Source organism: Eleginops maclovinus, chromosome 9 (genome assembly GCF_036324505.1).
Source record: "Eleginops maclovinus isolate JMC-PN-2008 ecotype Puerto Natales chromosome 9, JC_Emac_rtc_rv5, whole genome shotgun sequence".
Classification (NCBI taxonomy): domain Eukaryota; kingdom Metazoa; phylum Chordata; class Actinopteri; order Perciformes; family Eleginopidae; genus Eleginops; species Eleginops maclovinus.
Genome location: NC_086357.1, coordinates 12,337,247 through 12,360,433, shown reverse-complemented (window position 1 = coordinate 12,360,433; position 23,187 = coordinate 12,337,247). Strand labels below are relative to the sequence as shown.

Sequence of the window (23,187 nt, the reverse complement as noted above, 5' to 3'; positions counted from 1 at the left end):
TGACAACAAGACTAACATTTTAGACTTTGTATAACTGATGATACAATTAGTTTTTTTTTGTAAACCTATAATACTTGCACTTTTTACCTTAAGATATACTATCGATGATCTTATGATATTTGAGTCATATGATAACAATTAAATAATAATTAAAGCTCAGAAACGGATGCACTGAAACCAATGAACTATAACATATAAATACTCTATTTCACTCATGTGTCTTTAGAGGGGGAAGAATACAACATTCATAATTGTAAAAGTTATAATAAAGTACCCAAACGCCGCTACTTATACAGAAAAAAACTCTGAACTTGAGTTGATAGATGTGAGAAGCGAGCAGAGGAAGAAAATGAAAGGGGGATAAACAAGAAGGGAAAAATGTGAGACGGAAAAGTGTGTTCAGATGGGATCCAGGGGGGAAAAATCCATTTGAGAAAGAGAAAAAAAGAGAGAAAGGTTTAGACAGGGTGGAGCTTAGGTCTTGGATGGAAAATGCGCCGAGAAACATTCCTGGCATAGTTTGGGAACAGTTCAGCAGGCAGCCCAGGAACGACGTCAGCTTCCCACTACGGTATAAAAGTCCGGAGGTGGCTGGACCTCAGCAGACTGCAACCGCTTTACCGAGAGCCTCAACTACTCTAAAGGAGCCTCTAACACTAGAGACTACCAGCAAACAAATCAAAAGACAAGACGACTGAGTGAGGGAATACTTAAGGACTCCTCCGAAGACAGACAATACTTTTCATTAAACTGGGACCAGGATTCATCTTGAACACGCAGAAGAAATTTTATCCAAAATGCTGATGCTTACCGTTGTCGTTACCTTCCTTGGAAGCCTACATTTGGTGAGTTCTTTCTCTATTTCAATCTTAAAGAGAGTTTGTTTCTAATCAGTCTGAGAGTGAAATAAGCAAATGTTGTTGTTTTTAAACGGAGGAAATCCTTATAAATGTTCGATACTTTAGGGGATATTATGTGTGGCATGAAAACGCTTCAGTGTTTAATGGAAGTGTTGATTGTTGGCTGTACAGGTCCTCTCCTCCTCCTCCTCCTGCCCCTCCGTGTGGGAGTGTCCGCTCGAGATGCCCAAATGCGCACCCGGCGTCAGTGTCGTCCTGGACGGCTGCGGCTATTGCAAAGTTTGCGCCAGGCAGCTGAACGAGGACTGCAACCTGACGGAGCCTTGTGACCACACTAAAGGGCTGGAGTGTAACTTTGGGGCCAGCTTTGCTGCTGCTACTACCCGTGGCATCTGCCGAGGTATGTTCAAATACCTTTTAGCTCCAGATGTGCAATGCTTCTGAATTAGTTTGGTGTTTTTGTTTTTTTAATAAGGGGGTTTCATTCAAGAGCATGGGGACTTGAGTGATTTCAGCACTGTGGAATGCAGATAGAAGGAAACTTAGACTAAACCTCAAAGTACAGACAGCCCACTGTGGAGGGGAAAAACACTCCTCAGGCAGCCTGAAGAATTTCACAGTTTAACTGATCCTTACCTGGCAGCCATGTGATGTGTTCAGCAGACGTTGCTGAGCAGAGCAGGAAAGAATAACATTCCTTTCCTCCTGTTTTTCTCCCCTTGCAGCCAAGTCAGAGGGCAGACCCTGCGAGTACAACAGCAGGATCTACCAGAACGGAGAGAGCTTCCAGCCCAACTGTAAACACCAGTGCACATGCATAGATGGCGCTGTGGGATGTGTCCCGCTGTGCCCACAGGAGCTCTCCCTGCCCAACCTGGGCTGTGCCAACCCCAGACTGGTCAAGGTAGCAGGCCAGTGCTGCGAAGAGTGGGTGTGTGATGATGGAAAGGACACAGACATCCTGGAGAAAATCTTTGGGAAAGACATGATGACCGATGAGTTGGAAAAGGACCTGACCAACAGGAATGAGCTCATTTCTATTGTGAAAGGAGGACTCAAGTCTCTACCTGGTAAGAATTATGTCTTTCAAATGTAATGGTTTTTTTTTACTGGATACATACATAAAAGATGTCAGAATGTTGGATTTTAAGATGCTAATGTGTTTTTCTTTTTCTTTCAACTACAGCCTTCAGATCACAGCCTGAAGTCCACATGTTTGACAGCCAGAAGTGCATCGTCCAAACCACACCCTGGTCCCAGTGCTCCAAGAGCTGTGGAACAGGCATCTCCACCAGAGTCACCAACAACAACAGCGAGTGCAAGCTGGTCAAAGAGACAAGAATCTGTGAAGTGCGGCCATGCACACAGTCACCTTACTCCAGTCTGAAGGTAAACATAAGCCACCATGACTGAATGTGATGGAATACAAACATGCCCCTGAAAATGCATCACTTCTGTGTCTTTAGTACATTGCTAATCTCCATGTTTCTGATTTATTCCTCTGCAGAAAGGAAAGAAGTGCAGCAGAACCAAGAAGTCCAGCCAGCCGATGAAGTTCACCTATGCCGGTTGCTCCAGCCTGAAGAAGTACAGGGCCAAGTACTGTGGCGCCTGCGTGGATGGTCGCTGCTGCAGCCCCCACGACACCAGAACCATCCGCGTCAAGTTCCGCTGCGAGGATGGCGAAACTTTTAACAAGAACATCATGATGATTGAGTCCTGCAAGTGCACCTACAACTGTCCCCATGCCAACGAAGCATCTTACCCTTTCTACCGCCTGTCCAACGACATCCACAAGTTCAGAGACTGATTGGTGAACGTCCAAAACCCCTCAGACAGTAAAACGATGAGCAGCACTGGAAGCCAGTGGCAGTCCAGATGAATGCAGGGGTGTAAATAGACTACCAATCAACTATCAACTTCTTGTTGTAACTAGATTCCCAAGGAATTGTGGGCTTACATCATGAGGACTAAATGAAGTGCACTGTTTGCTGTGACTAAGTCAGCATTCTTAACTATGAACTGCTTCATATTAATGGAGCATCAGAAGTAGCTTCGTTATGGAGCAAGATGTAATTAATATTTGTACATTTATGTTATTGGCTGATATCAATTCACTGTGTATATGTTGATCCTTTACTTCAGACATGACCCAGACTGTAGACTTGTGTGTGTATATGTGGTTGTGCACACACGCAACTTCAATTAGCCGACCACCCTGTATCTTAAGAGCAAGACACCGAAATGTAACCTCTGCACTTGTATAACAAGTGTGTGGTTTCATTCCTTCCTGACGTGGGCATTATTGTTCATGTTTTGTGGCAGCTATTGAAGTCCCTTCATGAAAAAGACAAAGCGAAACATGTCAAAGGATGAATATATGTTTTATTATTGTTATTATTATTATTATTTATCAAAAATGTAGCTACTTTATTTGGATATTATGTGTCATACTGGAATAAATTGTAAAATGATTTAATTTTATATGCTACAAATAAAACTGATTTATTTATGAAATATGACACTGCCTGAGTACAATCTGTTCAAGCAAAGTGCAATGCTAACATGCAGAGGGTATACAAAAAGCATGGCTCCCAAAGAAAATCCTCCTGTTATATCATTGTGTAGTCCGAATAGATTCTCAGACAGACACTGAGCAGGGTCAGTCTGTTCTTATATAACAACCTTGGAAGCTATCTCCTGACTTTCTGTGCTTTGGAATGCTATTCTGCAGCGAGCTAGCTTGCGTTCATTTGATCTGGCTAAGCCATACACTTGACTGATTCTAAGAGAAGAAAAAAAAAGAAGATTAAGTCCACGAGTAGCAATGAGTATGGGAGTATGCCAAGAATCTTAAGTGCTGCTCTGAATGGCCTTGGATTAGACACCATGCAAGGGGGGGACAATCACTATTATTGTATACAATGGGCTGTATACAAAGAATTGCATTCCCGGGTACACTTTTTTTTTCACAGAGCGGACTCGCAATTCCAAATTGACCTAATTCATTAGTAGTTGTCTTTTAAAGTGAATTAGTTGCATTGGCCTCTGTTGGCTCTTAAACTGCAGGGGTCTGCTAAACAGTTGTAAACAGCCTGGCGAAGTAGGGAGGGCTTAAATCTGTCTCAGTTTAACAGGCACAAAGAAATACTATTATGAGTTTGAAAAAGAGGAAGCACAGGAAACAGGGGTAACATAGATTGTTTTGGTCATAGAAGTTTCAAATCCAGTTTTCCAGCTAGTGAAACACTGTGTTCTACCGTCAAAAATGCCACTTTACTCTTCCTCTGGTGCTGTCATAATTTATGTTTACCTGAACCCAGATTGGTCCTGCATGCTTTAAGCTTTTAAGTTTTATCACCCAAAGATACATGAATCCCGGGAAATACGAAATGCATAATTAAAGAGCACAATAAGTATCTGTCTGAAAAGGATGTGTGTTATATTTCTTTTTTGAGACAAGTGATTTGATGGCAGATGCTTGCACCTGGTACAAATACCTACAGTGCAGTTTGTACTGGGGTAGAGAGAGCTCAGGGGCAACGACAGGGAAGGGTTTCTTTTTTGATCCAGGTAGAGGGAGTGGCTCAGGAATGCAGTAGTGGCTCAGAAAGCAGACATCCTGATGGGTGGCAGATGTTGGAAAATATTTCAGAGCAACATGTTCACTTTAGCTAAGAGGATTTTCCAAATGTACACAAACACTCCCAAAGTGCTCACTTGTATCAACTAAAGGCATTTAATCTTGACAAAAACAACTATAAAAAGATTTCTATTGGCACTCCTGCACAACATTTATGCACAGCTGCTGAAAATAAGTCTTAATTGGGTGTATTTAAACGGAGGTTGAGTGGGACACATTGCCTTTGATTGAGCTGCATACCACACAGGACGTGCCCACTGAGGTTTTACAGATTGCTCACATGAAAGGCTTCTGAGGTTTACCTAATCACAAAGATGTGTGGCTACCCCTTGCAGCTCAGATTTTACACTCCAAACACTTTCAGGGAGACCCCTTTTTGCTCTTTGCTGCCCAAAAAAATAACATTTCCATCTAGGTCATTCAGAGGTTAGAAAGTGTCGTGCAATCAGAAGTAATTTGTCTTGTTGACACGATGCAGCTAACTTGGTTATGAAATGGCATCTGTACTTTATGTGAGCAGTCCTTTCGGTCATCCGTAGCATTCCTTTATAATGTACAGAATAGCATAGTTCACATCCTTCAGTGTCCCTGCCAACACAGCACAAACCTGTAAAAACGATTGCTCTCAGACACACAGGCAAACAAAGCTCTCACACACATGCGCCCCTGCAATTAAATCACTCAGCGGCTACCTCATTCCCTGAACCCAAAATGTTTTTATATGACAAAGACATTAGCATTAAAGCTCCATCAAGCACTACGTAATGCTGTGCAACCAGAAGCTAACGGGATTGAGAGTGGTCATTACAACGTGCTGGAAGCTGCTGAGCACTGATGTCAGCTATTTAACAGCCCCCTTGTCTCTAACCTCAGATTAATATTCACTGTTATAAGGAACCCAGGGGCAAGAAGCATAGAGGGTTTAAGGCTGGCCAAAAAGTACAAATGCAGAGGGAGCAAGTTGTTTTAAAAAGCCCCATCTGCTGGACAAAATAGGTAAAAACATTCTGTTGAAATGAAATACACTTCGTCACCTTTTTACACTTGCACATTCTTAATATTCAATTTAGCATTTTGGCTGACTCTGAAATCCTGCAAATGATTATTTTACTATAAATGCGCATATTCATTTCTTCCATTTCTCACTGAAACAAAGTGATGTAAAAGGCATCCATTTGCCAAATCCTGATAGGGTGGGGGACCCTCTTGTTAAACCAGCATGAGCACACACACACAACAATGACAGTGATGCAAGTCTCTCAACACACCCATCCGATCCCCATCTGCAATTACATAACTGATGAGCAGACTTAGGGGAAAATCACATGCGATTCCCTCCCAGGCTGTTGGATTGTTCAGCCGGTCCCCAGAGGGCCACTGGCTACTGGAGTGATTAGTTTCTCAAACAGGCTGAGCATTGATGGGAGAGGCAGCTCTGAGATTTTGGGCGTCTTGAGTCTTGGCCCAATGGAGACAATGTTGGACTGAATAATCTCTAAGGGGGCAAAAACCATCAACAGCTGAGCTAATGTAGGCATATCTCTCTCACTGTTGTTTAACATGGGCAGAGCAATGACATTACACATCAAAAGTTGTCATTTTGCCTTCACAACTATTAAAATGTTTAAGGGATTTTAACACTACAGCTCTTTTTTTTGTAACAATTGCAATTGGCTTCCAAAAGGGCTACAAAATGTGAGATATCTTGGACATAAAATGTGGACCCAGGATGGGAGGTGACAAAGTGAATGATGTATCAAGTTTTTACATACATTTGTGCTGCATCTTCAACTTCAAAACATCGTCAGATTTTAATTCATATATACAGGCATTAAACGTCTACAGACTTCAAACTAAAAACTATTTTATCACCGGTAGATTTTTACATTATATAGTTACTCAATAGTGAGCTAATTCACATGAGATACATAAAACAAAAACTAAAAAGTGACGCTTCTGACCACTACTCTCTAAAAAAGCTACCGCCTTCTATATTCCATAATATGCTACAATTAAACTTCACTCTGGTCACACAAATGCAGCGAAACTAGATCATTACAGCACCATCCCTATAAGTCATGTAAAAAAAAGTGATTTGAACTCTGAGCAGGGGTTGTTCTCTGGTCAGAAAACAGATTTTCTGCGGTATTCTGCCTATGGAACCTTAAGTGACAAGAGTAATGTATTTTCCCCCATGCTGGGTAATTGCAGGCTGGTTTCCACAATTGTGGAGAAATAAGGGCCAGTAAGGCATTAGTCATTATATTGCCACCCATTTTCCCCTGTAACACAGTTCTGATTTCTTCTGCCTCTTTGATCTTTGGAGCTAACAATGGTTGAGCCATGGAAATTGCTAATGAGTGGCAACTATGACTCGAAGTTTCGTGCACTAAAAAAGTGCCTACTGGCCTTCCCCTGTCACAAACCACAGTAAAGTAACCTCACAAAGAAACAGATATAAATGTAAAAAAAGCACATACACATGCTCTTACATCAGTCTTAATCCTAGTGTCAGTAAAAACCAACCGATTTCGCAGCACAGATGGCACTATGTGGTGACATTAAAGATGTTGCATGAGAATGAAATCCTTGAAATGTTTTATCCCAGTTCAAAAACGTGATGTTGCTTAATTAAGTGTTAAGGTTCGCAGCACATATCGAGCTTTCTGAATGTATTATCCCAGGCCAGGTAGGATATATTCTGCTCCAAGGTTTCTCGCTATGGGGCTAAGATGCTCTAAACACGTCAGCGGCCTTCACTGGCAAAGAGCAGCATTCTTACTCCATGTTTCTTGATATCTAGGCTACACAAACTAGCCCTAAAAACATGGTGTGCTTGTTGATCTCACACTTAAACATTGAATCTAAAATACTTGCACTACTTCATAGCGGGCAGCATCTTGTATCCTTGGATGTACTAAGTTTCATAGCAAGTGCCAACAGAGACCCACATTTCCTCAGAGGATAACCAAATAAGACTCAACAGCAATGATAGCCAAAAAGAAGATCAAACACGGCAGATCAGATGAAATGAGTTCAAACTGTATTATCATTGGCCATCGATTGTGAAAGGGTAGCCTACGTTTTATTTTTTTGGACAGGCGAGGGTGTAGAACAAGTCCCTCAGCAGAAGTATGTAGTCCCCAGCTGCCTTGCTCTCCAGAACTCCCACTAAGACTGCGGTGCTCCAGCCAGGGGATAATGAGAAGCTCCAAAAAAGAAAACAAATTCCAGCACATGCCAATCAGCGTGGATAGGTGCAGGACTTCAATAAAATATTCATATAAATTAGAAAAAATAAACTAAAACTCAATTAAAAGGATGTGTCCTGTTACAACGCTCCATTGATATGGAGTCATTTTGTCACATGAAATGGAAGTTATTGAAAAAACAATTTTCAATAAAAAAAAGAGAAGAAATGAGATTTGAATGATGAGTACATGTCATTAGGGTCTTTTGATACATCCTCTTACCCTGTAAACCAATACATTGTTAATATTTGGCATGTCTATATAAAGTCAGGACAACACATTAACAGTAAGTCTGGTAAAGGCCAATGTTAGCAGGTGCTCTAAAATCAACTGCACCACGATTACCTTAAGGCTGATAATAAAAGAATAACAGAAAACAAGCAGGCTGTGTTTGCTCAGACTGTCACATTGAAACAAGACAGACAAAGGGAACATGTGAATCACTTCCTGCAAACAACTTACTAGAGATCGGTCTCCGAGGTGACCATGGTGACAACATTGCTGGTCTGTTTGTGTTGAAGTGTGGTAGTGGCTTTTGTTTATCCTAAGAGCAGGATGAATTTACTCAGCCAAAGTCTCTTGAGCTTTCCGCCTAAATCTGTCCTAAAGGGTGACTTAACAGGTTAGTAATACTTACGTTGTGTACAAAGTAAAGTACCCACATGTGACTTGCATGTTATAAGTATGGACTTATGAAGAAAATGTTTGGAAACATTACAAAGATTGAGCCTGTGCTTCCTGGCGAAGGTTTTTGTTGACTGAAAACAACTTATATATAATAATAAATAAAGGGTTTCAGATTTGATAATATCAATGACAATGAACAGGCAATAGAAAAGCCACTGCGGTTCAGCATTTCTGTGTTCAGGAAAACAGATGGCATCATTTAGTGGTACTGGAACAGCATGATAAGCAAAACATCGGTCGAATGTCAATTTATAACGTGACATAAGCATGCAAAATTGTAGACTTGGTTGCATATGAAAAGTGTTTGATTTCGAGCAATGAAAATGTTTTCCATGCCTTTAGGAGGTTCTGCCTGATAAATGTTTCTTAGTGTGCCTAATGACAACCACTCTATATGGCATGTGAAAGTGGGTGACATCAGGCCCTGGAAACATGATTTTGTGCTTCAGTACCTGCCTTTCCTGATGCAGTCCTGCCAACATTAGCCTGTTTCTGGGTAAGGCCACCACAGCAAAACCATGTCCCTGAAACTGCTCTCATAAAAGAAAAAGCTCTGCACGCAGCTCAATTGAACTCTGCCCACCAAATCAAGACTAATTAAGTGCAAACCAACTACAGAAATTTGAAAAGGCAATTTATTTAATTTAGAGGAATTATTTCCAATGCTTATGTTCCCCACTGACTAAAAAAAGCTCAAATTTACTTTTAACAGCAAAGAGAAACAAAGCAGAGCTTTTGTGTGGTCGCATTGAGTAACTTTATTGAGATAGAAAATTAAGAAAACTGCTAAAATAAAATGGGTGGTAATTCAAACCAGGCAAAGCCATGACAAATAAAGGAACAGATGTGTGCAGGCACCAGAGTTTTGTACTTTTATCCACTTGGTGGTATGTTACATGGGTCTTTGCACAGTACAGTGTATTGTCTGCTAAAAAGGACCCACATATCAAAGTACTGTACATTTTAGATTTTGAATGAATAGTACTGTGGGTGGCATGACAACACCTAACAACATCATTCTGCTCTAGCTGGGAAACAGCCACCATGTTGCTTCTTTAAATAAATCAATTGCCTTTTTTTGAAATATTGCTGCTTGCTTTCTTGCTTAGAGTGAGAGAAAAAAGATTTTGGCATCTTTGGACTGAGGCAAGCAGGCTGTGGCCCCTTTTCCAGTCTTTACACTAGAATAGTTATCCAGCTGTTGGCCGAAGTCTTGTGTTTCACAGACAAAGTGGTATTAATCCTTTCATCTAGCTCTCAGCAAATAATTGACAGGCATATTTTCCAGGATCTTTAAAACAGTTTCATATCTTTGTTTGGTCATAACTCGCCAGCCCATTTTTGTACATATATTTTTGTGTAAAAAATAAGTTATACTTTTATCCAATGCTGTTGATTGACCAAGCTGTATGAAGGCTGAGCTGGACATTACCAGAACATATTGTCCAAAATGCATGGTAAAACCTAAATATGGACATTAAAATGGAATTTGAAGGAAAAAGAATGAGTAGAATGAGTTAGGGGTCTCTGCGTCCTCTCTCGCAGAGGGATGCGCAGTCAGATGTGAGATCATTGCCTCTGACTGCAGAAGGGTGGAAAATGCGTCATCAGCGGCCGGACATCAAAGAGCGCCCGTCCATAGGGGTTAACATCCACAAGAGGTTAGCATAGGTTATAAAAACACATCTATAAACACAGGCCCCACCAATGAGCCACACTGTCAATTATATCTGGCAGTCTGTTGTCATCATAAACCAACATTAGGTAAGAACACGGTACGCAGAGGCACCACATGCGTAAGTACATTCAGACAGGGAGACACCCCAGGAGGTGTCAGAAAAACGAGCATGTCAACATTAACTTTTATTAGCTGATGGAAAAATCTGACTAATGGTCTAAGTGAAGCTCGACAGACGGGAGAAATGTGTTGAACTTCAAAGGTGATAGAAGCGCAGCGAGGTGCTGGTTTCCATTTTAGAGAGACAGTATTCAACACAGACTGCTTCAGGAGAGCTGGGCTTTGTCATAATCACAAATTATATTTTCTTTAAAGGAGAGCATTTTTCAACATTCTCAAAAATGTTTTTAATGACAATTATAAACTTATTTCATACATGATTAAAAACACTTTGAGAAACTGGAATCGATGCACACTATTGATCCTTCAAACAGGAAATGATCTCAAGGTCCATTTGTCATGTTCTCTGGAGCTTTTGATCATATCACATGATGCGTATGAACAGATGGGAGTCTGATGATCATGATCAAAATCTTCAGAACAGCAGATAAATTGACAAAAAGACAGGTATTAAAGAAATGAGCATTTGTAAATCCAACATATTTTAAAATAATGTATTAGTATGTTTGGTCCAATACTAGTGAGCAGCAGTAAAGGACAAATCCACAAAGATTTCCAAAAAATGTCTTTATTTAAGAAATGATGATTCTAGACAAATAAGGTCAACTTAAACAAACACATAACACAACTATAAAGTGGTACCTTAAAACGAGCTTTTGAAACAACTGAAAACACTGTCTGGTGGCAATAGTCTGCCGTACACTGACAGAAGATTGATGACCTCCTGTCAGATATGTCTGCCTCCTCGCTCATTTCACCCTGAACATCTGGGCGTTATCATTTCAGTCCACAGCTGACAGCAGCATTAGCTGACTAATTTCCATCCTGACACTGATGGGTATGAACACGCTCTTTCACAGCATCCTCCTTAGTCATGCAGACCTCAGCACTCTTCTCTGACAGCTCAATTGTCATCAGTGTAACCTCATTTATACACCGTCCCTGCTGCTGTCACTGTGTTTATTAATACCATCGTTAACATTTAAGTCCACCCTGTCATTAATCACCTCCATGTTATTAGCAGGGCTTTTGGCATCATCACAGCTCCTACCACATGGGGTATTGTCTTCAGTATGTCCTTCCCCCTCCTCTTTCTCTTCATCACTACTGTCTGGGATCTCTCCCTCCTCTACATCTTCCTTCCCTACTTCTCTCTTGGCCCTTTTCACTTGTCGGGCTTCAGTTTCAGGGCAGATGTTGCTTCCCCCCGGGGTGCAAGCTCCTTGTAGGGATGGTGAAACTCGGATCACATCTTCCTTCTCTCGGTCCGCCTGTTCCCTCTTCGTTGCAAAACTACTGCAGGCTGATGTGGGTTCAGCTGAAACAATATGACCCCATTGGTGTATGAAAAGCATGATTAAACACAGCCCTTGCTACAGTTACACATTGTGATAAGTCAATAGGTAACCACAAGTGATCAGAGCGGTCAGTTGCACAAATATGGTTAGAGCACAGCTTGGGGTCATGTTTAAAGCCACACGGTGGGAAAGAGAGGGAGAGTACAGACAGTTTGGGAATGATGACGCTATGGTTTGGCTTCATGCTGGGTTCCAGGGCGAGGCAGAGAGCCAAGCAATTAGTTATGCAATAAAGCAGAATAGACATGTGTGAAAGAAAGGCTGCAGAATAAATGACAGCAAGAATGATAATTGTAAATTATAAGCAATTCTTCCCCAACATAAGCTCCCCACAGTCTGCTGAATCATAAAACGAATGAACCCGTTTAAAAATCACTTAAAACTTCAGACACTTTTGCCATTATGTCTTTGTCTGTATTCTAACAAATGGTTATCAAGCTGATCCCATAATGTGAGAGATAAGTGCTATTAAGCCTCTGTTCTTGGTGCTGAAACACGCAACACAATTGAAAAGAACAGTCTGCCTCGCATTTACCATTGTCTTTCGCACGGACCATTTCTTAAAGGATTGAAAGGCTCTAAAAATGTTCGACCCTATAAAGTTGAGGTAAGGAGTTTGAGTTAGGAGCTTACTTAATTAACTATAAATAAAAATACAAGCCTGCTTTGGTAAATTGTTGACTGTGATGTCTCCACCAATAGTTCTTTGTCAAATAGGGCCGTTAGGAGCACAGTCTGTAGGGACTTGGCCTTGGAATCGTAGGATTGCCAATTCACGTCGTTATCAGACCAAATTATGCACTTGTAGCTGGAAAGCAGTTCACCTCCTGGGCACTGCCAAGCCACCAAAACCCCTCTTTACTCTGCCACTTCTCCTATCATCCATACTGTTCTGTTTGTGCATGTGTTAACACAACAGAGTGGAACAATTAATAAAGTATGTCTTATTCTTCATCCAACACCACCACATGCTCAAAATACATGTGGGCCTCCTGTTCACTTCTATTTTCATAGAGAAAAGGGGCAAAAATAAACGTGGTTACATATGCGATTAAACTTGTATCTTTGATGGAGTGCGGAGATCAACTGCAGTGGAGTTTCAGGCTGATATCGTTTTGCAGACGATGGTCACATTTGTATCTGTTATTGTGCCTTAAGGCTTAATAGTCTATTGGTACCGGGGTGAGGGATCAAAATTGCCATATATTATTGTACTGAAAGCAAGGCCATATATTACCATTTTTAAAGCTAGTAATGTTTTAAGTAATTATGTCTTTTTTATAGATATTTTTGGGCAACCGGTGCCTTGATTGAAGGGAGAGTTTTCAAAGGGGGAAGACGGAGGGAATGGAACATGGCAAATGGTCCTAGTCCGGATTTGAATCCGGGTCCTCCCCATGTGGAGCTAGTATGAAATATGTCAAAAATAATTTAACAATGTTACCCATATAACAGGTAACAAGGTTAAAATATCGTTAAAGAGATGCCCAATAAAGGGAGCTAAGAGTGAGTCTTGACTGGCTGAATGCAGTTGAAGCCAGAAACGTGACCTGCTCTACACTGCATGTTGGGAGTCTGCTGGACCCTCAACATTACTTTATCCTCACTGATGTGCCGCTGCCAGTGTCCAATTGCTCTTTATCACTTCCTGCCCAGCTTCCCAGGCCATGGCATTTGCAATCAACAGGATGTTTCTATGGCTAGCGTTATAACAAAACAGTGTGACACCAAGGCCTTATCACTGAAAACACACACTCCTACAGAAATTACCTAATTCGTCATTCAGTCCGTGTGGGTCTGACAGTGTAATGATACTGGGTTAGTGTGGTCTTTGGTGACCATACTCACCCTACTGGAATATACGTGCACAGTTAGACCACGAGTAGAATACTAGTGCTTTATGCTTTTCATAACATGCCTTTGTTCATGACCTAGTTTAATTTCCAGTCAAGACACACAGGCTGATCACTGTTTTCTTGTGTTCAGTCTTTTCAAAACTCGTGAGGTCACCTTTGAAAAGTAAGCAATGTTTGATCCTCTTTTTGGCCTGAGGTTAGGTTGATGTGTGTGATGCTGTGCAGAACACCCTCATTTCCGTTGGGGTAGTATGTTGCCATAGTGAAAAATAAAGGAACATGGAGCCACAAAGTCTCAGCTGGAGAAACCAGGACATGATACAATGCTGTTGGAATTGGGGAAGTGGAGAGGGGTTTGTGTGTTGGGGCTACGAAGGGTTTTTACTCGTGTCATGTTCACCCACTTGTTTAGTTACAGAAAAGATCAGTTGGAATGTGGTGATGAAGGAATGATAACATGCTAACAAAGGATTAGTAGGTTAGTGTTGGTGCAGGAATTAGTGAGAGGGCATGAAATTTATAGCTAGATAAGGGTGTTTTTTTTTACCTGGTCCTTTCAGTGGATACTCCTTCCAATGGTCTCTGAGTACAACATGCAGCACGGGATACTCAATCATTGTTTTGTAGCTCAGGTTGTCCTTTAGGGTCTTCCCAATGTCCAACTGATGGTACCTGTTTCAGGGGAAAATCCAGACATAAAAGAGGTGATTACAAGACATCGGTGCTGGGATATTAGGCTAATTTCAGCTTTATCAAGTTTGCAAAAAATTAAAACTTAAAATAGATACTGTTGAAACTTTTCAACAGATATTTGGTGGCTGAGATCATTTAAAGATTGTTAGATATTTGAGTCATGGCTCTGCCTATTGACGATCCTGCTTGGAGTTCTCAAGAGATGGAAACTGACTTTACCAAGAATCAACAACAAATCTCACATGGAGCAGATCTCATACCCTTCCTTTGGCTCTTTGTCTGAGATGACATCAGTCTTGTGTCTAAGTAGTCCTGTCATGCATTAGTGACGGTCATAAATCACCAGAATAAATAGTTAACTGGATTCTTGGGAGACAAGGCTTGCATCTACACTCAACTGATTCAGAACTGTTGTGCTTAAGCTGTCACCACCGAAATACAAAGCATTATATATTTTGGATGTATACAGTAATTGGCACCTACCTCGCCAACTGTCAAACCCATGCCAGAGTGAAGATTGTTGAGCCATTGTTTGTTTTGCTAAAAGCACAAGCAGACTGAGAACCGCCTAGGTAGACACCCTCTCCCAAAGCCAATCAAAGCATTCTGCTATAATGTGACATTTACAGGTCTTAACTGGTGGGCCAACTTCCAAGAAGCCCTCTCTCCTGGAAGAGTTTCTCTTAGGTGGGCAAGATATCATTTCCCAGGATCCTACAAATAAATGGCTACATTTTTGGCACTTCCTGAAGGACAGGATAAAGGAAAAAAGAGATAACCTGTGCCTTTCAAAACAGACAAAGAAATCTTGCAAGTGTACAACAAACAGTCGCAGGGTGTTTCTGGCTCGTGTCCACATTAGACGAGAAGCAATAGCTATGGTAATTTTAGGGTAGAAAGAAAACAATGTGGTCGAAGGTTAAGTATTGAAATGCTGGTATGTGCATATAGATATATTTATAGAAAGCAGAATATCTAAAAGGACCATATCCATTTGCAATCTGCATTCCAGACAAATACTGTTTCTATTTATTTTTGTTTTTATGCCAGTCTTGTGGATCAGGGATGTTTTTTATTTTTGGAAGGATACACTTACCAGACAAAAACACAAGTGTGTAAACAACAGAGAGAGCAAGTTTAGATGGCAGAGTAGATTGCAGCTCCCTGTGGTGTTGATCCATTGTTGAAGGTTCTGGCCATTTGGCCAAATGGATGGCTCAGCCAAGAACACACACACATCTGGTCTCTATATAGTGTTCTAGTGAATGAACAGAACAGAACAAAGGGCAACACTGATGTTCTCTTCACAGAGGTTACTATTGTTTCCCCTCTAACCCATCATCATGGACACAGCATTAGTTACAAGGACGAAACATTGCAAGATATTAGGATCCTGAAAATACTTTATTGTTTTTATTGGTACCAGCATTCCAACAAATGTAAGGGTGAAAGGTTAGCTAGCTTCAAAAGACTTGCAGATTTCTCATAGCTATGAAGCAAACAACTATGCATTATTTCGAACAACAATGAATCAACACCTTTGCAATGACATTGGAAATCATTTCTGGTCTCCAGTAACTACACATTTTTTACTGGTACAGTCTTTTGTAGCCAAACATTTTCAAATCTCTCCGCAATTAACTTTAAATTCCCTCTGAGCATAATTTAAATTGTATTAAAAGTCAGCTTAACAATTCTTTATCACCACATCGAAATCAGCAATATGCTGAACTAGCCATTTGAAACCCACAGATGCATCTAGATGCCACCTTTATTGCAGCTCTCCACTGGTAGAGGCTAGAAAATCTTGGCAGTCTTGGGAAGTCTGCATCAGTGATTTTCAGACCAAAATCTTTGTCAACAAGGTAGAGCATCCTGGCATATAATCTCCAAATACTGCTGAAGATGCGGCATAAGCGGCACATGAGGCTCAGAATTTGAAATGCTAATATTTGACCAACTGTCATATTTATTTTAAACACCACAGAGGCAGTAATATGTTTATAACAGCAAGTATATGCAACTCCTGACTACTAACAATGCACAGCAGAGGAGCTACAGGAGGCTGGATTTACAAAATATTGTTGCCTTGAGCTACAGTAAGTCATAATAATGTCGAGCCACCAAACATTACTGTGCAAACATACAGGACTCCTGCTGGCTGTAGCCCGAGGCACACAGGAGTTGACAGAGCTTCAGCAGTAACATACAAGTCGTTTTTCTGAAGCAGTACTGTTAGTTTTGAGGTTAGGAGCTTGTGGTACACACCAAATGCTGTTTCTACGAGCATCCCTCTGCTGATTCGGTCAGAACTCAAAACATTGTTAGCATGCCAATAGTGCTGCGATCTTATGGGTTATTGTTGTTATTATAAATGTAATAAAGTATTTGTTGAATTAGAAACCCTAGCCTTATATTACAGCTTGATAGAACAAACAGCATTTAATTGAACTACACTGTACAATATTTAATCTTACATTCTGTTATTGTATATTTAATTGTATTTACATGTACATAGAATCCTGCATTACTTGATCACTTTCAACATTCCATGCATAATTTAGCGTATTTTTTTTCTGACATTTAATATACTTCATCTGCACTACTTATAGACTGGTCTAACAAAATACCTGCACTATTTTACTCTAATTTAAACTACTCCGTTTCATTTTGCACTATATTTTATGTGATTTTAATATATGCCGCATTGTTGGAGGAGTTTGGGACCCATCTTCATTGCCATAACCACACTATAGCTACTGTGCATCTGACAGTAAAAACCCTTGAACCTTGATATTTGGAGTTGATGGACATAGCAACACTAATGTGGCTGTAGCATTCATACGGGACAGTTAGAGAAGTTGTAGCGTCTGTCAATAGTCTTTATATATACTGCACTATAGCATAGGGACCAATCATTTAGGGAAGGCTTAATAATGCTGACCACAGATTTAAACAGCTAAACATATTACCACAGTCTACCAGTGACACACAATTGCTCAATATAACCTGCTCGCTAATTTAGTAACAATTGCCCAAACCAGTGCACTGCAGGAGACCTGGGGAAGCATCTGCTGCACAGAAACAAATTTAACATTGCTTCAGGGAAAGCTGAGGGAGAGCAGATCGACAGGCTCAGGAGGGTTAAGGAGAGGGTTTGCCACAAATATGTGCGAGAAAAACACTGCCTGGACAGGACAGAAACATTACTGTCTGATGGGTCCACAACACTGGTTAAAAAAACTGAATGCACACACACAGAGGTTTCCTTTTTTTGGCTGTAAATGTAAAAACAGCATCTCTACTTCTGGCACGTCAACAGGCTGGCTGAGAGGAAAGGAGTTAAGGGAAATTAGGAAAGGGCATCATCTGGATCTTAGGAGTGGGATGAATACAAAACAAACATTGAATATAAACACAAACAAACATCCAGAAAGTTTGAAGGCTTCTTTTGATGCACGGTCAGTCTCCTTTCCAGTAAGAGAATGTTGACTGGTTGCACAGCTATGTTTAGCTTAGCACAAGAGCTCCTTTATAGGAGTCAGTTGATATTCCAGTAGTCATACAGGAACAACAACATGCAGTCATACCCTTTGTGTTAGACTTGGCTCTAAGTAGCCATGACTACTGCTGTCCATGACTTCACAACATGAATACCGCTTCAAAACTAGGGGCTTCTACGAAGATTACATCATTTCAAAAGGCCCCTTTGTTGTCCCATTGATTTGACCTTGTTAGTGACCCCCATAAAGGGATTTGACCTCAGTCTGTAGAGGCCTTTTCACTTATCAGTCATATTCCTGTTATGTACATCTACTTCAGGGGTGTCCAAACTATGGCCCGGGGGCCATATACGGCCCATGGTCTATTTGGAATCGGCCCTCAGCTAATTCAAAATCTATAATGGAATCTGGCCCACACATGAAACTTGTGCTTGTCTTATATTGTACTTAACTTATATGTAAAGAGATATTACACAGTAGTATTCATGTGTCAATAACCCACATGTCAAATAAATTCTGTTATTAAGGTTGAAAACATTTTCTAACAAATCTTAATTATTGAGAAAAAGACAATTAACTTATGCACAACACGCTTGAAATACAACCTTCATATTTCTATTTATTATCAGCAATCTGAGGCTCCAACTTTAAGGTATGAGCTCCCAATAAAATAAATGAAACCCTATGGAGAACTGTGATGTAGGCTGTTTTAAAAAAAAAGCATATTCCAGAATCAAGCATAATTAACCTACATTTGATTGATTTTGCTAAATTATAACTTAACTTAAAAGGCAATATATCTCACTTCTAGTAAGGGGGCCTAACCCTTAGTGTGTTTTTCTGTATGTGGCCCTCACATGTTTGGACACCGCTGGTTTACTACTAATTATAACGTTGAAAACAAACACTGAATTCCTGATCTGAATTGCGCACTTAAAAGCCCTTCATTATGCAGCCCCATTTTCAGAGCTATGACAAGGTATGACAGTTTAAAGTTACTCGGGGAGAAAGTCAGATATAGAGAGGGAGATTTATACCACTGAATTACTCATTATCAAGGACTTGACCAGACACATTCACAACATCCTTTCTCTACAGTCTGATTTACGACTATGACTGTATCAGGCTAAATGTGATTGGAGTCATGTCATAAACATTCTTACAGAAATGTGTAACACTGTTAGATTGATGACAGATTTATTAAAAGTTTCCCAGGCAATGACTGTGCCTACAAACCTCTCTACCTTGACATGACTAATGTGATACTCCCCCCCCCCACTAACACTAAATGTAAAAATAAAGGAACCCCAAGGTGATAATAATTGGGTGAGCTTAAAAACGACAAATGTAAAATGAACAAATTGTACCATATCTATTTCCTGGTTATGTTCAAAAGCAAGATTTGACAGCCTGGCAAAAATCAAGAAATATCCAATATCTATTTTGAAAAAAAAATTCAAATGTCACCAGAAGGGAAAAATGTGTGCGCCCTCACAGCTTCTCTTTTCTTTAAATAGCACTCATTGAAAACCAATTTCTTCTATTATTGCAGTCAATTTGCAAACCGCTTTTTATGGAGTTATATATGCTTTCTCATAGCTGAACAATAGCAGATGCTGACTGCATGTTTTCAGATGTGTGAGCAGACACCATGATGATCTAGTAGGATGACATCATATTCATACCCTGTAAATATGACTTTAACAATGAACAGTTTACTAGTCCACTCAGTCTTTGATTCTGTTTAGAAACACTTTATCAAAACTCCAATCATCTTCTTTAGTTTGTTTTAAATTAAAGGCTGTCTTGGAGCTGTGAGTCATTGGGTCAAAGAAATCAGGTGGATAATTGTAGTTTAATAACTCTTATGGAGGCACAACAAAGTCCAACTTTTTTATGAACCGATACAGACCATAATTGGTACATGAGCTTTCTTTCATTACACTATAATGTCCATCACATACGTTATTTAATACTGAGTTGCTCCTTCATAAATCATCTACACTACGTCAATAACATGAGCACTGAGGCAAGTGCAAAACACATTAAATGCAGTCCTTTTACACAAGTGGTTATTTATTATACTAGTTAGTGTCAGAGCTTATATCCTGATTGTAAAACAATTCTGGGAGATCAGCATTAGTAGCGATTCCCTCCCAATTGGGTTCCCACTTGGTATGAGCAGAAGCAGACTCCGAGCTATCATCACAAGTTGAAGTTAGTGTCAGCTAGTCCTCTTTAAGGAATCTTTTTAAGAGAAATCCACAGTAACGCTCTGACTTTCTTAGGTGACACTGATGTTGCATCAGAGATAACGGCACATGAAAATAACCTAACTTTTATTAACGTCATTTGATGGCAGTCTGACAGTTCAATTTCAATCTTGGCTTGCACGTCAAAACTATATACTTGTCTTTCATTAATTCCTGTCTAAATGCTGCTATAAAATATGATTGACTTGCTAAGAAAGCGTGTGCAGCCAAGCCCACTGGGACAAAGAAAAGCTGTGTGTGTGGATGAAGGATGGGATGGAAGGTTTGATGACGGGGCAATGATTATGAGTGGCGAGGATCATCATTCACTGCATGATTAAGTAAAAATGGAGGACAGCCAAAGTATCTGAAAGCAGGCGAGGCAAATGGGTGCTATCAACACCACCCCCTGACCCCCATTAAAAAGAGACTGACAGATGGGGCAGCAAGCGCAAGCGCATCAGAAAGGAAATATGGAAACATAAAGTGAGTAAGAGGGATGATGGAGAGATGAAGAGGAGGATTAAAGTAGTATTCTCTTGATCAATAGTGTATCCAATGTGTGAATTAAAGTCAAAAGGCGAGGAGAAAACCCTCTGAAGGCCTCCCTGCCAAAAGTCTGTGTAGCCTCGCAGGAATTTACAAGACGGTGATATAACATTCATGTACAACTGATTTCAATTTCATACACGCTGAGTATGTCTGTCATGGCAAGTGAATCAAAGAGTCACAAAGACCGGATGGTGGAGCAATGACAGGATTATGAGATAACTGCTCCATAGTTTATCTTTTGTTAACTGGACTTAACTTCACACTGTACATTTTACATTTAATATTTCATTCCTTCCACACTTAATGTAAATAATATCCTGCTTTATATTGTGTTGACTGAAAATGTTCCCTTCTAGTGTTTTATTTGTCATGTAGCTTATAGATTTTTTATCTTCACAGTCATCTGTATATTTTCTACTCTCTAACGCTGGTTTATTTCTATTTTGAGATGTTTCTATTTTAAAATTGTTTATTTCTATTCTTTTAATTTCTAATAAAGTGCAATGCCTTGTTTTTTATGCTGCCGCAACGGAAATAAATACCAAATTGGGATCAATAATGTACATATTATCTTATTATAACTGCTCGGTTAAATACTTGATTCTGATTGATCAATTTAGCAAAAAAGTAATACATTTTTTTTTATAAATACCATTTTTTTTAACCAATATGTAAGTCAAGGCGTTGGTTTATTTAGTACGTAGATGGGATAATGTACAGCGAGGCGGGATCCCATCTGTCCTCATTAATGAACACCTTGCTGCACATTATCCCCTACCTCAAAACTCAGCCACACATCTAAAATAAATATAAATGTGCAAGTCGTATCTTAAAGTGTTGATTTTACTGCTTTTAATTAATTGTACAGGGCAACATTTATACATTCAATCAGAGCGTCTGGATGGCCTCTTATTATTTTGGCTGTATTCATTTTTAGTGTTTTTAAAACTGCATTGCAACTTAGAACTGCATTCTAATGTGAAGCAAGAAAAGGACAACAATATGGTATGCTTGATGTAGTTTAGAAAAAGTGTAACCAGTGTATTGTCTAGTCAAGTCAAGATTAGTCAAGTTATTTTATTTCCTAACATCTCTCAGACTCTGCCTGAAGGGGCTTAAACACACAGTACAGTTGTTTTTCAAATGTTCAGCGTCCAACCCCAATAAACACATTGAAAGAAGTGCTGAATAAATGTGTGATATATTTGTTTAAATCATAGATTAGATGTTTTCTAATAAAACTAATATTGTCTGATGTATTATCATCAGTGTTTTCCAAAATTGGCCCATAAATCCAGTAACAGTCAAGAGGAAGATTGATTAACGACGACAGCTGAAGAAATGATCCAGCACATACAATGTTACTCCTTGGAGAAACTCTCTGACTTGTTTGCTTTTGTTTAAACCAATCCTAATTGTTTTGGTTGTCGGTAAACACAGGTTGCAGAAAAGGTCCCTGTTTAAAACAAAAAAAGTGACCTACAGTCTACATACGAAAAAGTTAAACTACCTAATATTGATCATAAAAATCGCCAGGATGACAAATAAAAAAGTGTTACCTCACTGAGTTGGCCTTTCTCCCCTCTGCTTTCATGAAGATTTTAACCTGATCTGTCGGGGTTTGCACGTACATCTTCAACCTGAAACAGACATTCAAATCAACACAGAACGTTACCAACTCAGCTCAATAATTACTCTTTAGAAATGACAATTAAAAACACTGGAACATTTGACTTTTTAGAATTTCCTAAGCTTGATAGAAAGAAAAGAAAGGTAAAAACACAAACAGACTGAGGTTTTTTGTGGAATGGAAAATCTTCCATGTAACTTATGGCCACGGCACCCGAGCCTGCTGTAAACAGCCAGCTAATGGGCCATAGAGAGCTAAACCCCACTTGAATCCAGACTAAGCAGAGGTTGTGTCTAAATGGTTGGCACTGAACCAAGTTAGGTGTTAAACACATTATAGTCTGCATTATGCTCTGGCTGGAGTTTTTACAGCAGACGGCTTACTGCTGACAGTTATCAGTGCAAAGTAAGGTCAAAGGAGTCATATCACTGTTCTGTTAGGAGGTAAGGATAGGAAATATTGAATGTTTTGAAATCAAGGAACCTAACTTGTTCAAAGACTGCAGTTCAGTAACATGAGCCTGGAAGAAGGAAAGACAAAGTGAAACGGGGGCAAAATTACAAAGATAAATGCAAGGAAAGTAAGATTGTGGGAATCAGACAGAACATAGGGAAACACAAATGGAGATTGGATTGGATGGTTTAATATTGAATATCAGGATAGAAAATGACCTTTGAAAAACTGTTTATGAACATTTTAAAATGTATTTTTCCTGTTTGTTTAATAAACCCAACCCATTCAAAAGCAGTTTATTCATCTGCTTTGTAGGAAATATTCTCATTAAAGTTGAATACGATTGTACGTGTATGTTTTTTCAAATTTGCTGTGAAACAAGAAAGAAAAAGAAGATTTAGAAGTGATGTGAATATGAATTTCTTAAGAGCTCTTGCACATGTGGACTCATTTTTACTCTGTATGTAACTGTCCCTCAACACTGCTGCCAAACGCAATGACAGGGTCTCTGGTCTGGTCCTGCTGGCTGTATAGGAAATGATAAAGGTCATCAAAAACCAAAGCTGCAGTCATGGTTACAAACTGCCTTTA

The 23,187-nt window shown here is 39.8% G+C and overlaps 2 protein-coding genes across 2 annotated transcripts in view; one reads left to right on the top strand and one right to left on the bottom strand.

The window, feature by feature from the left end:
- Window positions 1-591: 591 nt before the first annotated feature.
- On the top strand, window positions 592-3,377 carry ccn1 (cellular communication network factor 1). The gene is made up of 5 exons (XM_063891831.1): window positions 592-845; window positions 1,032-1,260; window positions 1,586-1,930; window positions 2,047-2,249; window positions 2,368-3,377. Exons 1-5 carry the CDS (start codon window positions 798-800, stop codon window positions 2,668-2,670), a joined length of 1,128 nt encoding a protein of 375 aa, XP_063747901.1. The 5' UTR covers window positions 592-797; the 3' UTR covers window positions 2,671-3,377.
- A 7,474-nt stretch (window positions 3,378-10,851) lies between these two features.
- The window catches only part of znhit6 (zinc finger HIT-type containing 6), a 29,949-nt gene continuing 17,613 nt past the window's right edge, over window positions 10,852-23,187 (bottom strand). Inside the window, exons 8-10 of the mRNA XM_063891861.1 lie at window positions 22,073-22,153; window positions 14,061-14,185; window positions 10,852-11,617 (exon numbers count right to left, since the gene is read on the bottom strand). Coding sequence (XP_063747931.1) covers window positions 11,229-11,617; window positions 14,061-14,185; window positions 22,073-22,153 — 595 coding nt within the window. The 3' untranslated portion in view covers window positions 10,852-11,228. The remainder of the gene's footprint in view (window positions 11,618-14,060; window positions 14,186-22,072; window positions 22,154-23,187) is intronic.